We start from the raw sequence: 14052 nt of genomic DNA on the forward strand, positions 1-14052 counted from the left end.
TTCTTTTCAGAAAGTCTTCTTTTGTGCCAATGCATTCAAGAATATTCGCCACTTGCTCTTCTATTGGGTAACATTGTTTAAAATGAAAAACTCTAGCCACTTTGTTTTATTCTTTCATTTAATCATGATTTCAGTAGCTGAAGGGGCTATCTTCTCTACTAAACAGTAAAGGCACAATTCACTTTAAAACATTAGAAACGCCATGCAAATTTAACAGTACTGAGTACTTTTATTACACAGACTTTAATAGCTTCAGCTGGAACCAGACTAAACTTAGCACAGTAGATTGCTTTCAATTGTATATTCTTCCTTGTTAACATATTATGGAACAAAAACCATAATTCCATGCACCAATGGTCTTTCCTCTAAAGGTGCCAGAGCCTGAGATAAGGGTTCGCCTGAAGGAAGGAGCATTTAGTCCCACTTGGATGTTTTTCTCCTCATGTACCGATGCCCTTCACTGTCAATGGCTTCATAGAGGTCCTTTTTGTTCTCTTGCGTTGCATGCAGATAACCAATGTAAGCCACACAGAGTGAAAGGGCTACCAATCCAAAAGCCATCACAGGTTTGTTCTGCCAAAGAAAGAAAAGGGTAGCGTGACAAGTAGAAGGGCTGTACGTTCAATCATTTGATTTGTTACAATCATTTATCCAATCAGCTTAACTGTGGAGTAATTTACAGGTGATGTAAGAGTCTTGCTTCTCATCTCCAGCCTTCTTTCTGTGGCCTGGACAGCTTAGGCTTCCACTCTAGGAAGGTGAGAGGCCACTGAGGAGAGAGGCATGGAGCTGTTCTGGAGCTGTTACCTCTCTGAGCTGCAGCTGTGACTTAGTTTACTTAATTAGAACTTGAGGGGTGTAGTACACATGCCATTTCTCTTGCTCAGCACATGGGCAATGGTCACAGAAACCTTTCATAATTATGTAATGCACACCAATGAAAACATATACCCTGCTTTGGGAACCTACACTATTCAAGAAATTTAGCAACTGAAACAGATACTATGCTGTTTTAATTACCTTGAAGTATTGCTGGAAGACTCAAGACTCTTAAAATCAAAGTGATAAAGTGTAGAGATACTGCAAGATACTGCTTCAAGGATACTGGCAAGAATATTTATGTTGGGCTAGGACAAAGAAGTAGGCTCAGGAAAGAATTTGAAATCGGGCCTCAGCAATTGCTGGGGTCATGTTACAGTGCTGTGTAATTGTCTTCCCCCCCCCCTTTAATCCCCACTCATTCACTCACTCCCTCGAGACCCTGGTGACTGACAGAGCTAGCTTAGTCAATATAGCGTTGAATTAAAGGGATGGAAAGTTTCAAGAGAAGTACTTGTCTATCTTTGCAATCCCTGTAAATATATAAACCAGATATGCCTACCTTTGTACGTGTTTATACTCACTAAATTGGCTTTTCCTTGGATGGTGCACATGTGTGGTAGCAATACAAATAGTAGTTTCTGCTTCTCCCTCCATGCCTCCTATATTAATCACCCTTGCCCAAGGAGGAAGCATTCCTAGAACCTCAGTAAATACCTAAAACCATAGATTGTACCAGACCCTTATACAGTATGTACTATGGGTTTCTTATAACTCTTGTCTATGACAAAGTTTGATTTATAAACTAAAGACAATGCACAACTGACAATAATAAGATAGAACAATTATAAGAACATAAGTAATTATATGTCCTTTTCCTCTTTGGTCAAAACAAATATTAATATTTGGGGGTCATGGTTGATACAGAACCTGAAAAGAAATAAACAAGGAGAAACTACTATTAGTGTTTTCAAAGCTTAATCTCAAAACAAGTGTCAATTTTTTTTCATCCAGATAAACATCTAAGAAAGGCTACAAGCTCAGAGCAGTTTAAATTTGCACTGTGAAATGCCTTCAACAACTGAAATTACATGACAGCCAAGGACTTTTAAATACTTTAATGACTTAAGTTGTTTAACCTTAAAACAATTTATAGTCACGACTATTACTAAAATTTATATCAAGTATGAAATAATTCAGTATCGTATTTAAATTTTATTTTATTTTTATAAGTAGAATTTATATTTAAAAATAAAATTCATTAAATGAAATATCTTCACTAGTTTGCAACACCAATAGAAATAATTCACCTACTTATGTAACAGTATATAAATACATGTTTTGGAGTTTTCTATGTGAAAGAGCATTTAGAATTTCCCTTTACCGTCTAAGACAGGGTCTCAGTTGTAGCCCCAGGCTGGCCTCAAACCCTGATTATCCTCCTGCCTTTTCTCCCAAGAGCTGGGATTACAGGTGTGAGCCACCATGACCAGCTTAGGGGTCTTCGTAGTCGAATAAAAGTTCCTCCCCGTAAACAAGCACTACAGGAAAGTCAACAAGTCTCCTGGATGTGTTTCTTACAGGTTTAATGAAGAGCTCAGGATTCACAGCTCGAAACAAGGTTGTTGGGTGCGTCCCTCGGAGGCCTGGGTTTTCAAAGTTTCTCTCTTTTGATGGTTCTTTTTTAACTGTTGGAGGATCCGGTGCTGAAGACATCTTGACTACTGAAGATTATTACCTAAAACAGTATGTATATTTTTTTCTTCGTACTTATTTTTTTAAAAAATCTCTTTTGTTTATTTGAGACAAAGTCTTGCTATGCAGCCTTGGCTGGCCTAGAACTCCCTACTAGACCCTGTCACCCTTGAACTCACAGAGACCTGCAGAGGGGAGTAGCCCCACTGGTGGTTCTTGGTTCTTCCTGAGGAACAGGAGGGGAAGAGCTTCAGCAGGGATAAGACTTGGTCCTGCAAGGTTTTTAGAGTTGCTGTACAATAATAAAACATTTACCAGCCTTAAGCCTAAATCACTTTGCCGCTGAGGTAGCTAACCTGCTGGTCTGAGTTCCTCTGAGGCCAGAAACTATTTAGCATCTTATCATAAAACAGCAGGGGATTCAGTGAAAAGATTTATTGCTGGTGCTCTTTTCTCTGGTGAATTAGCCAGAAGCCTCTCCAGATAAACCGGTTAACACTTGGCGAACCAGAGAGGAAGGAAAGGAAAAGAATTAAAATGTTGTATACAGGCAAAGATGCACAGACACATACACAAGCATTCATACATCCACACTCTGTCCAGGCCTGACCATCTGTCACAATCAACTCCACAGTATTCATGCATGCTTACACACATACATACATACCCTACACACAAACATACATACATGTGTAGATGGATGGATGGATGGATGGATGGATGGATGGATGGATAGGACGAAGTTCCCCAAGCCAAACCATTCAACCAACCACCAATTTTCTTTTCTCTGTTCTTTTTTATACCTTCTTAGACAAAAAGTTTAGAAAATAACCTCAAAGATAAAATGTTACATCAAATGGGAGTTACACAGGATGTTGATATTAAGTTCAAAGCAGTGTTTCATCATAAATACTCATTAAAAGTTCAAAGCAACAGTTTTACCTGTGACTTTATCCTTGGACTTAAATGTTTCTCCTTGAACACAAAATTGTCCCAAGTCTATTCCTCTTACTAGTGTGATTACGAAAGCTCGCGATTATTTCTTGTTATGCTGACTTTACTTTCTATTCTGAGGAGTTGGCACCTTCTATTATTGATTCTAACTTTACTACATCTTTCTAACAATTAAGGGCATCTCTAAAAACTTTCTTCTTAAAGTTACTTGAATCAAATTAGGAATTCTATAGACTTATTATTTATTTGTCTAGATAGCATCACTACAAGACAGTACATCTTGATTGTTCTGCAGAGATCTGCTCAAAGGTGATACCTAGTGATTGTTATATTTAATAGTAACAGGAAAAGCATATTAATAGCAGGAATCTTTCCTAAAATGAACTTCTTGGGGGCCTTGCCTATCAGAGCAAATCCGTCATGGATTTTAATCTAAGGCAGATTCATCTCAGGAAGATCACCTGCTCTTTATTAGCTTCTCTAATGATGGCTCCTGACAGAGACCTGCCTCCTCTGGGAATAAACATGTGCTCCATCATGCTGGACCCAAAGCTCTTAAAATATCAACAAACAACAAACAAACAAACACTCTTTAATCCTAGATGTGCTCCATGAACGAATGCCACTTGTTTCCTTTTATTCTTGGTTGTGAGCCTACCCTTTAATGGCTGAGCCATCTCTCCAGCTCCACTTGTTTTCTTTTAAATGGTGCTTTAGACCCTGCTGGGTAAAATGCCTCTTCCCATTTCTGTTTCCATTCCTTCTCTGCCTCCTTCCCTCCCCCCCCCCTCCGCCTACTCCTTCCTCTGGAAATGCAGGTGAAGATGTAGTTACACAGTAGTCAGGGCTAAGTCAGAGAACAGAATATCACCACCATTCCTTCCTCATTTATGCCATTTTTACTTCCCCCTTGCATAGCAGTTCCTTTCTTAATATCTCCTCCAACCACTTCAGCCCACTCATATTCCTCTCAGCCTCTCTGCTGTCTTTCATGACCCTAAAGCCCTCCCCTGTCCAAACAGAGAGAGAGGGCAGCCATTTCTACCTGTTCTCAGTCCAGCTGGCACTCTCTGATGAGGAAAGGACCTACAACCTCCTTAATCTAAACACTTCTTCTCTATCTGGTTAAACCCAAAGGTGTCTTTTGTCTTCTGGTTCTTCTTTTCTTCCAGGTATTGTTCCTGCCACACAATGCAGGGAAGTAGAGAGAGCAAAGCCCCACAGACTCAAGTTAACTACAACAGGAGAAAGGCTGCAACTTCATGTGCAGTAAATGTTATGAGGATTTAAACATTCGTACTTGGGTACTGGTGCTTCGTACAAGCATTCTTGGTCATTAAGTCTTCTGTTTCACAGAAATGAAAAGCAATGTTTTTACAACGTTATAGTTATGGAGAAAACTAGGTGCTCAGTTTTTTGTTTTTTGTTTTTTTAAATACTTTAACTGCAGCAATCACTAAATATTCACTACCAGTACTTAACTTAGTGCTGGGAACATCAGCTTACGAGGAAAAAAATTCCTCGTACATCTGTCAAGTAAAGGTTGTTCCCTCATTGGTTTTCCACATATGCTACAGTTATTACTGCCAACTCCTCTTGGCCCATAATTCCAGACTTTTGGATTCCACCTTAGAACAGTGTGGGGGTTCACTAACTCTTAAGAGTTAATTGTTCCCTGTAGCCAATCTTTAAACCAGCAGGTCTCAACCTGTGGGTCATAACCCCTTGGGATTAAATAACCCTTTCACAGAGGTATCTGAGACCACTGGAAAGTACAGATATTTACATTATGATTCACAACAGAAGCAAAGTTAGTTATAAAGCAGCAACAAAAGTAATTTTATGGCTGAGGGTCACCACAACAAGAGGAATTTGTTTTAAAGGGCCTCAGCATTAGGACGGGTGAGAACAACCACTTTAGACCTTTACCTTGGGACACCAGCGATGGTAAGCAACTGAGGGCAGAACCCATTCAAATACCTCACTGAACAGTCTTCCTGTAGGTGAAGCTTGAAGCTCTCACAAGAACTATCCCTGCTTTCCACCATTCATATGCAGACAGCTTTATAGACCACTGGATCTCAGCAACCATGTGAATGGTGGGGAAAGCATTGTCGTTTTTCCTCCTCTAAAATCTGAGTTTTTCCCACACCTGGTTTAAAGAGTAAATTTTCATTGTGTGAATTAAACTTTGATTTGAAGCCTACTACAAAAAAAAAAAAAAAAAAAAAAAAGAGGAATGGTTAGAGCATTGACTGCTCTTCCAGAGGTCCTGAGTTAAATTCTCAGCAACCACATAGTGAGTCACAACCATCTGTAATGGGATCTGGTGTGTCTGAAGACAGCGACAGTGTATAAAATAATATATAAAATCAACACACACATATGTAAAATAAATAGGTAATATATAATATATAATATACATATACAAAATAAATAAATCTTAGAGACAAAGAAAGGACAAAGAGTTTTTCATGTAAGAGAAAGTCCTGGTCTGTTTCTTTGCTCCACAGAACTTTGTATGTGTAGCTAGGATGGAGATTTAAGACTTACTAGTTTAAGAAGTAGGAAGAATGTAAAATCTTGGTTGGTTCTTCACATCTGAATTACCGGCACTGTGTGGGAAAACAAACCTCCACTTCAACAAGTGGACTTATACTCTAGGAGAAGCTCATTGGCTATTTTCAATGAGTCTAGAACTAAACCTAAGTTCCATTCCAAAAAAACTGCAGAACTAACCACAAGTCCAGGGCACAGCGATAACTTACCTGGACACTACCACTCGCATGAAATGTTACTTCCAGGTTAAGCTTCCATCTGAACATTCTAAACCTTCCCATCGCTCTCTTCAGTGTCTGCCCTTTTGTTGTTGCTGTTTGTCACTGAAGTAACTTGCTCTTATTTATCTGCATATATCGTTAATCAACCTCTCGTTATACCTTCCTTATGTTAAAAGATATGCACGTACAGTGGGGGTGATGAGAAACTGTCAGTGCACTACTCTTAAATAATTTGGTGATTAGCCCATGTGTGCACCTGTTAGCTTTATGATCTGTCCAGGTGCCTGCATTTTTGTCTTCCTTTCCCATCATCCACTTCTTTCTTATCTATTATTGATCAAGACCATGGGTGTTCATGCCATGAACAGAATTTCTCATTCTTGTTTATAAAGATTTATACTAAGCAACACTTACTTCATATGCTGCTCTCTAACAGAATGTATTTTATTTTGTTCCTTTTCTTCCTTGTGAGGGAAATGGGTCTACCTCAAGACAAAAGAATGGGCTTGTGAATTATGACACAATATGGAAGTCCAAGCTAAAAAGGACAGTCATCTTTTGGTGTATGGGTTTTGTTTTCTCCTCTACTATACCAAAATTATTGTTCATGGGTATGATCCACAATATATTTGGCAGCTAACATTTGAAAATTCACTAGTTAGGCTGGAGAGAAGGCCCAGCAGGTACGAGTATTTGTTTCCCTCGTAGAAGACTAGGGCCAGTTCCTAGAGTCTGTGTGGTGGCTACAACTACCTGTAACTGTAGTTCCTGGGGTCCAATACTCTCTCCTGGCCTCCATGGGTACCAGACATGCATATGGTACATACATATACATACACACAAACACTTATTCACATAAAATAAGCACCAGACCCCATTCTTCCCTGAGGGACTATTAGCAGGTAACTAATGAGGAAGTGTCATTTTCCTTAGTGGAGAAGTTGATGTTGCTCTGGTAAATAATTTTAGACAGAAAGAGAGAGAGAGAGAGAGCGCGCGCCTATTGGGAAGAAGGGGTCCATTGGGTGGATATGTGAGCAATGAGGGAGAAAACACCAAAACTTATTATATAAATACTTGATAACTGTCAAACAATATATTTTTAATCACTAAAGGTGCTGAGGACCTGCATTGATCCCCAGCATGCACATAAAAACCTGCCTGCAGTGTGTGCTTGTAGCCCTACTTCTGGGGAGAGGGAGGCAGACTCATCTCTGGGCTCACTGACCGTCAGCTCCTTGGGATCAGTAAGTCCCAGGTCCCAGTGAGAAAGTCTGTCTCTGAAAAGAAGGTAGGTGGGCCTTGAGGAACAACATCAGGTTGACCTCTGGCTTCTACATATTCTACATACATACTTCCCATGTGTGCATGAATGAACTGCCCATGCTATACACACAAAATTCACTAGAACAAGATTGGCTTGGCTACCTACACTACACTGTATGCGAAAGTATGAAGATACAAACAATATGAGAATTGCTTTAGGAAAATTAATCTATTTTCAAATATATAGAGAATTGCCTCAAATAGACAAAAGACTTCAGGGAGAGTACAAATGTTCTTGTTATTATGTTTCACATATTACACTCTTTTAGTGCTTAAGAAAGTAACTTCAAGTCTGGAGTAGGGCACCTTCAATAGTTTAAATTAATATGAACAACTCTGAGAAAAGTCAGTGGACTTTATGGCTTGAGGAAAGGAGGCATATACTTAACCTCAACTCTGGTACTTCTTAAGTGAATTTCTGTCTCTGTCTCTGTCTCTGTCTCTCTCTCTGGAGTAAGTGACAACTCCGATTCCACTTAATAAAAGGAGTAGTATTACAGACTACAGTATTATAGATGTGTAGTTAACATCCTTAAAAGGAAAGATGTTAATGAAATAGTGGTCATCCTACAGATAGTCCAAGCTTCCTACCCTCGATGTCCAGTTCTTCCGATTGTAGTGGACTCCCATTCTATCTCCTCAGCATCTTTTTCCAAAATTTATTTCTGAGGAAAGTATTTTTGCATTGATAAAGTATTACAAGATGTAGCTCCTGTAAGATAAGTCCAGCACTAGAGAGACAGAAGCAGGCGGATCTCGGAGTTTCAGGCTAGCCTGGTCTACAGTGAGTTCCAGGACAGCCAGCTGTACACAGAAAAACCCTGTCTTGCGGGAAGGAGGGGAGGTGATGGCGGGGGTGGGGGGGTGTTATGAGATCACTTAGATTTTTAAAAATGAATTCTATCCGTTTTTACTGTAAAATATAACTTTTAAAAGAAAAACATCTGGTAATTTACCCTACATTGGGGAAAGGGTGTCAGTGTGGCAGGTACCTGAAGGCTGTAAAGCTTTGCAGACCGGGGTCGGACACCAAGGTTCCTACGGAGCTCAGTATAAATCTTCTTTATAAACGAGTATGAAAATTTCTGTGGTCGGCAGGCAGGCTTCCCTGCCAGGCTGTGGTCTACACCGCTGCGCAAGGTGGAGAGCTGACTATAACCCAAGTGCCTTCGAAGCTTCCATAAATAACTAAGGTCAATTAAGTCTGAATATTCGACTGCCAACAACCTACCTTAGCATCTCCTGCAAACCACAACCCGCCCCTGCGAGAGCCGGCGGAGCCTAACCTTGGGCAATTGCAAAGCTAAGGAAGTTTCCCTGTCCGGCGCCGCTAGACACAGAGACTCCCGGCGTCCCTTGCGAACGCCCGCTGCCGCGCTCCCCTTCCGGTTCGCCCGGTGCGCTCCTTCTAATGCGCGCTCCCGCAGGTGCGTTCCCACCAGTCGCGTGCCCTCCCTTGCGTTCCCGCTGGTGAGCGCCCACTAGCGCGCCGTCCCTCCAGTCCACCCCTACAGGAGCGCTCCCTCTAGTGCGCGTTCCTTCCCTTGCGCTCCTGCTAGGTGCGCTCTCTCCGCACCACAAGCCACAGGCTTCTGGAAAGGCCGCACCACAGCGCCACCTATGCTCCGGAGGCCGCAGAGCAGGGGTCCGGGCCGACCCAGAACTCTGCAGGAGCCCTGGCTTTGGAAAGCACATTCATCGGAGATAATTCCCACATTAGATCTCTAGGGGTCAAAGAGAGACTTGTTACGGGACCTCTGATAACACTGATCGTTTTGGTTTTCACATAGCTATTAGTAGTTCACTTATATTTAATTTTAAAAGTCATACATTATCAGCATTTTCTCAAAGACAGGCATTTTAAAAGTAGTATAAGTGCTAGCCCTGTTATACAAGGAGGACGCCAAGCCAAAGTAGATGATATAATTAACGTCAAAGATGGTTGACTCTTTCGAGTGGATTATCAGTTGACAAATGGGAATGTTGTTTCTGGTAATTTTCAAAACCAATTCCACTCTCTCTTTTCTATGGCCTCCCATCCTGACTCCTGAGTTGTCCTGTGAAGGCTAAAATTATACATTAAGTTTAAATTACTGTGCTTTAGACATCTATAAAACAGATGTCTTAATGCCTCTAACCTGTAAGCCTCTCTTGGCAAGAACAGATAACTTCGTGTAATGCTGGGGGCTATTCATGTAAGATAACAGGCCACTTGCTTTCACTTCTGTAAACAAGGTTGGTTGTTCCAACCTCACAGGATGTACACACATAGGTGGGAGTTTTGTAGCCAGGAAGTATGTTGAGATGTATGCTTGCCCTGATTAGATGAAGGCAGGTTTTGATTTTCTAAGCTTCTGACTAATGTAATTTGGTACCATATTCTGGGAGTCCTGGGTATGGACTTGGTCAGGGTCCCTTGTCCTGGCCAGTATTTAATAAAGCTTGCTTAGCTCAAAAATTGTGGTAGTAGTCTTATTCTTGCCTGGTGGGATTAATAGTCCATGTGATTTATTTTGGGTAACGTTATTCTTTATTACTATTTTTATGTATATGGGTATTTTGTCTACATATATGTCTATGCATGAGTTTTGTATCTGACGCCTTTGGAGGGAGAAGAGGGCATGGAATTCCTGAACTAGAGTTAAAGACAATTGTGAGCCAGCCTGGGGGCAGCCCTGACAGGTCTTCCTTCATGTTCTGGTTCCCCTAGAGCATCGAGCATCGGCGGGGATAAGATTTGGCCTTATGAGGTATTTGGGATGACTGTATAATAACAATAGGCTTCCGTATCTCAATTCTAAGTCACCTTGCTTCAGTAGCTGATCTGCCTTCCGGGTTCCTCTGAGGCAAGAAACTGTTTAGCACCTCATCCCAAAACAGCAGGGGATTAAGTGAAGTAGCCTTCGTTCTAGCTCCACAGGAATTGTGAGGCTCTAACTTTCAGCCTGCTTGCTAGCCAAAGGCACAGGAAGAAAAGGAAGACACTTTGAAAAGTGATTTTAGTGTTAATTTCTAAGTTGTAAAGTTTCCTATGAAAGCTCTCTAAGAAAAAAAGGAAAGCAGGATGTAAAAAAAAAAATCTAAGCAGAGGGGGATAAGGAGAGAATAATGCTCTCCTCTCTTTGTCCTCAGCACTTATGCATCTTTCAAGATGCATGATCCCATGGTACAAAGTTCATCACAAGTTTACACACAAGTTCAAATCATAAATCAAATAAGAAGTTTACAACTGAGAATGTTTACATGCATATATTAGGAGTAATTATCTGGCTAACATCCATCACCTGTCTCAGCTCCACAGGTTCATTGAACTAAGTTATTAGTGAAGTTGTGTGCAGATAAACCCAGTCAATATTTAATCTTCTGTCCAAGCACCTATAATAATCTTCAATTTTCTTTTTATGACATTTAGTTAATGATTTTACAACCTCTTAGAATGTGCTCCGAGTAGTAGAATGCCTGCTTACCACCTCAGAAGCAACTAACTCATGACACTGAAGACTGGCAGAGTACTCATTGCAGTTTTGACGATCAGAAAGGATTTAATAGCAGTGTTATTAAAAGAGCTCAATAATTACTATAATTATAGGAATTCTTATAGGATCATCATTAAAGATTAAGAAATCATCTATTTGAGGGGTTGGGGATTTAGCTCAGTAGTAGAGCGCTTGCCTAGCAAGCGCAAGGCCCTGGGTTCGGTCCCCAGCTCCGACAAAAAAAAGAAAAAAGAAAAAAAATCATCTATTTGACTATACAATATCACTACAAGACAATACATCTTTGTTGTTCTGCAGAGATCTGCTCAAAGGCATAGGCTAATACCTAGTGATTGTTATTCATGTTTAATAATAACAGGAAAAGCATATTAATAGCAGAAATCTTTACTAAAATGAATTTTTCCTGGGCCTTGTCTATTAGAGCAAATCTGTCATGGATATTTTTTTAACCTGAGGGAGACCATCTCAGGATTTCACCTGCTAGTTATTAGCTCACCCTATGTTGGCTCCTGACACGAACCACCATGTGAGAGCTGGGACTCAAGGTAGGTCTTTAGGAACAACAACTACTGCTTTTAATTGCTAGACCATCTCTCCAGCCCAAGGGATAATGTGATTTTTTTAAAAATTTGATGCCAGAGGCTAGGAAAGCATTTTAACTGGTAAGGAAGCTCCGACTGATTCTGTACAGATAGAAAACACCAAGCAAAAGTCAAGATCCTATTTCCCTTGAGCCTCTTCTTTGTTGGGGTCGCTAGAGAAAGAATTTTCATCCAAGTGTTTGCATGTTGCTGCCTTTATCCCTGCTATTAGAAATAAGTTCAGGGTCACAAAGAAACCACTCTAAGTGTCAGGATAAGGCAGACCCTACTTCTGGTCTGCCACACAAAAGCAGAACAAGAAGCACATGGAACAGGAGAGGTGTTTTAGGCAGTAACCAAATCTTTTCCTCACTGCCTGGGGTCAGACCTCACAGACTTTTGAGATTGGCTAGTTTTGTTTTTTGTTTTTTGTTTTTTTTAAAGAATTGGTGTAAGAGACATTAAGAAAAGGGAGAAAGAGTCGTTGCTCCAGGACATGAAGTTCTGGGAATGTGACAGTGGAGTCTTTTTAAAAATAAGTTTTACCAGGTTGGGGTGGCTTAAACGTTTGGCTAAAGGTTTTACCAGATAGGGAGGGAGATTTAAAAAATTTAGCCTTTTTATCAGAAACATGTTTTACAGAAAAGACAAATGCTTAATGTTTCTTACCCTGGTACTGCTTGTGGAGAACATTAGTTTAGACAATATGGGAAGTTTCCTTTCTATTTATCAAATCAGATTTTGTTGCCAGGCATCCCAGCACTTAGGAGGTCAAGGCAGGAGGATCAAGAGTCCAAGGTCATTTTGGTGCCCTCATGAGTTCAAGGCCAGACATGGTTTTATGAGACCCGGACTCAAAACCAAGAAAACAAAACAGAAAAACCACCAAATATTATTGCCTTTAGATTACATAGATTCTACTTAGAGGACAGGGATGCATGATTCAACTCATTTAATGAAAATTATCTGAGGACTAGATAGCCCAAAGAGGTAGGGTAAAACCAAACACACACACACACACACACACACACACACACACACACACACACACACACACACACAGGCACCACACAGGCTCATCATCAGAGAGGCTCCCTGCAGCAGCAGGTGGTAACAGATACAGAGAGCCACAACCAGACATTATGCAGAGTCTAAATGGAGGTCTCTATTAAATCTCTCACCTCAGAACTCAGAGAACCGTGTGGAAGAGAAGGCAGAAAGATAAGAGTCAGAGGGGATGGAGGACACCAGGATTACAGGGCCCTCTGAACCAACTAAGCAAAACGCACATATGAGCTTACAGAGACAGGAGCAGAAAACACAGGGCCTTCGTGGGTCTGCACCAGGTCCTCTGTGTGTATATCATAGCTAGTATTAGTATTTTTATGGGACTCCTGACTGTAAGAACGGCAGGGTCTCCAATTCTGTTTGTAAGATCAAAACAGGAAAATATACCTTGCATGTTTATTTGAGACCAAAACAGGAAAAATGTACGGTGCAGGTTAAGGGTTCTGTTTACAGTTAAGTCAGTTAAGAATGGGCTACTGTTGGTCCTGTGCAGGTTTATGGTTGCTGCTTATAGTTAAGAATAAATTCCTGTGTTTTAGATCTGATGTAAACCACAAAACATGTTTTTCAGCCTACATTAAACTTAGGACACAATTCTTATGATGTATATCCTTACCCCTGTTCCTTCCCTTTCCTTGTCTCTCTGACAATGGATAACTGCTGACTCTCTTGCCTGTCTCACCTTATCTCTCGTATAAAAGGGACTTCAAGGGGTCAGCAGGGGCTGCTCTTTCAAATCCCAACTTACAGTGACACAGCCAGCTGGCCAGTCCCACGTGCATCCCAAAACTGGGCTTGCTTTAACTGGACAATTGTGGATTTGGTCTTTTCTCCTCAAAGTTCTCAGATTTAACATATTGTTTGATCTTTGAACTCTTTTTCTCCTTTGGGTTGCTGTGTCTGACTTCAATATGGAAGGTTTTGTTTCATCTTGCTATATTTTGTAATGTTTGTTATTTCTTAGAAGTTTGTTCTTTTCTAATGAGAGACAGAAAGGGAGGGGAGTTGAGGAGGAGAGAGATTGGGAGGAGTAGCAGAAGTAGAAACTATACATACATACATACATATATACATACATACATATATACATACATATATACATACATGTATGTGTATGTGTATGTGTATGTGTATGTGTATGTGTATGTGTATGTGTATGTGTATATGTATATGTATATGTATATGTATATGTATATGTATATGTATATGTATATGTATATGTATATGTATATGTATATGTATATGTATATCTTCGGAATGTGTACTGGCAAACCCTTTCCTCCCCAACTTGCTTCTTGGTCATGATGTTTGTGCAGGAATAGAAACCCTGAC

At 40.4% G+C, this 14052-nt stretch overlaps 1 protein-coding gene across 7 annotated transcripts; it reads right to left on the reverse strand.

Annotated features, from left to right (window-relative positions):
* Positions 1–100: 100 nt before the first annotated feature.
* On the reverse strand, positions 101–9136 carry Smim8 (small integral membrane protein 8). 7 transcript variants are annotated; one of them, XM_006237987.5, is made up of 4 exons: positions 8806–9092; positions 6022–6083; positions 2401–2557; positions 101–573 (listed from the first exon to the last, which is right to left on the reverse strand). In XM_006237987.5, the coding sequence occupies exons 3-4, from the start codon at positions 2533–2535 to the stop codon at positions 415–417; spliced, it is 294 nt and encodes a 97-aa protein (XP_006238049.1). In that variant the 5' UTR covers positions 2536–2557; positions 6022–6083; positions 8806–9092; the 3' UTR covers positions 101–414. The 7 variants fall into 7 exon arrangements, 6 of the variants coding, with proteins under 6 accessions (XP_006238049.1, XP_038965365.1, XP_063143371.1 ...); XM_039109437.2 differs by lacking the exon at positions 6022–6083 and adding an exon at positions 6237–6374; XM_063287301.1 differs by lacking the exon at positions 6022–6083 and having other exon boundaries at positions 101–1749; positions 8806–9136.
* Between the last annotated feature and the right edge of the window lie 4916 nt (positions 9137–14052).

Source organism: Rattus norvegicus, chromosome 5, assembly GCF_036323735.1.
Source record: "Rattus norvegicus strain BN/NHsdMcwi chromosome 5, GRCr8, whole genome shotgun sequence".
In the NCBI taxonomy this organism is placed as follows: Eukaryota; Metazoa; Chordata; class Mammalia; order Rodentia; family Muridae; genus Rattus; species Rattus norvegicus.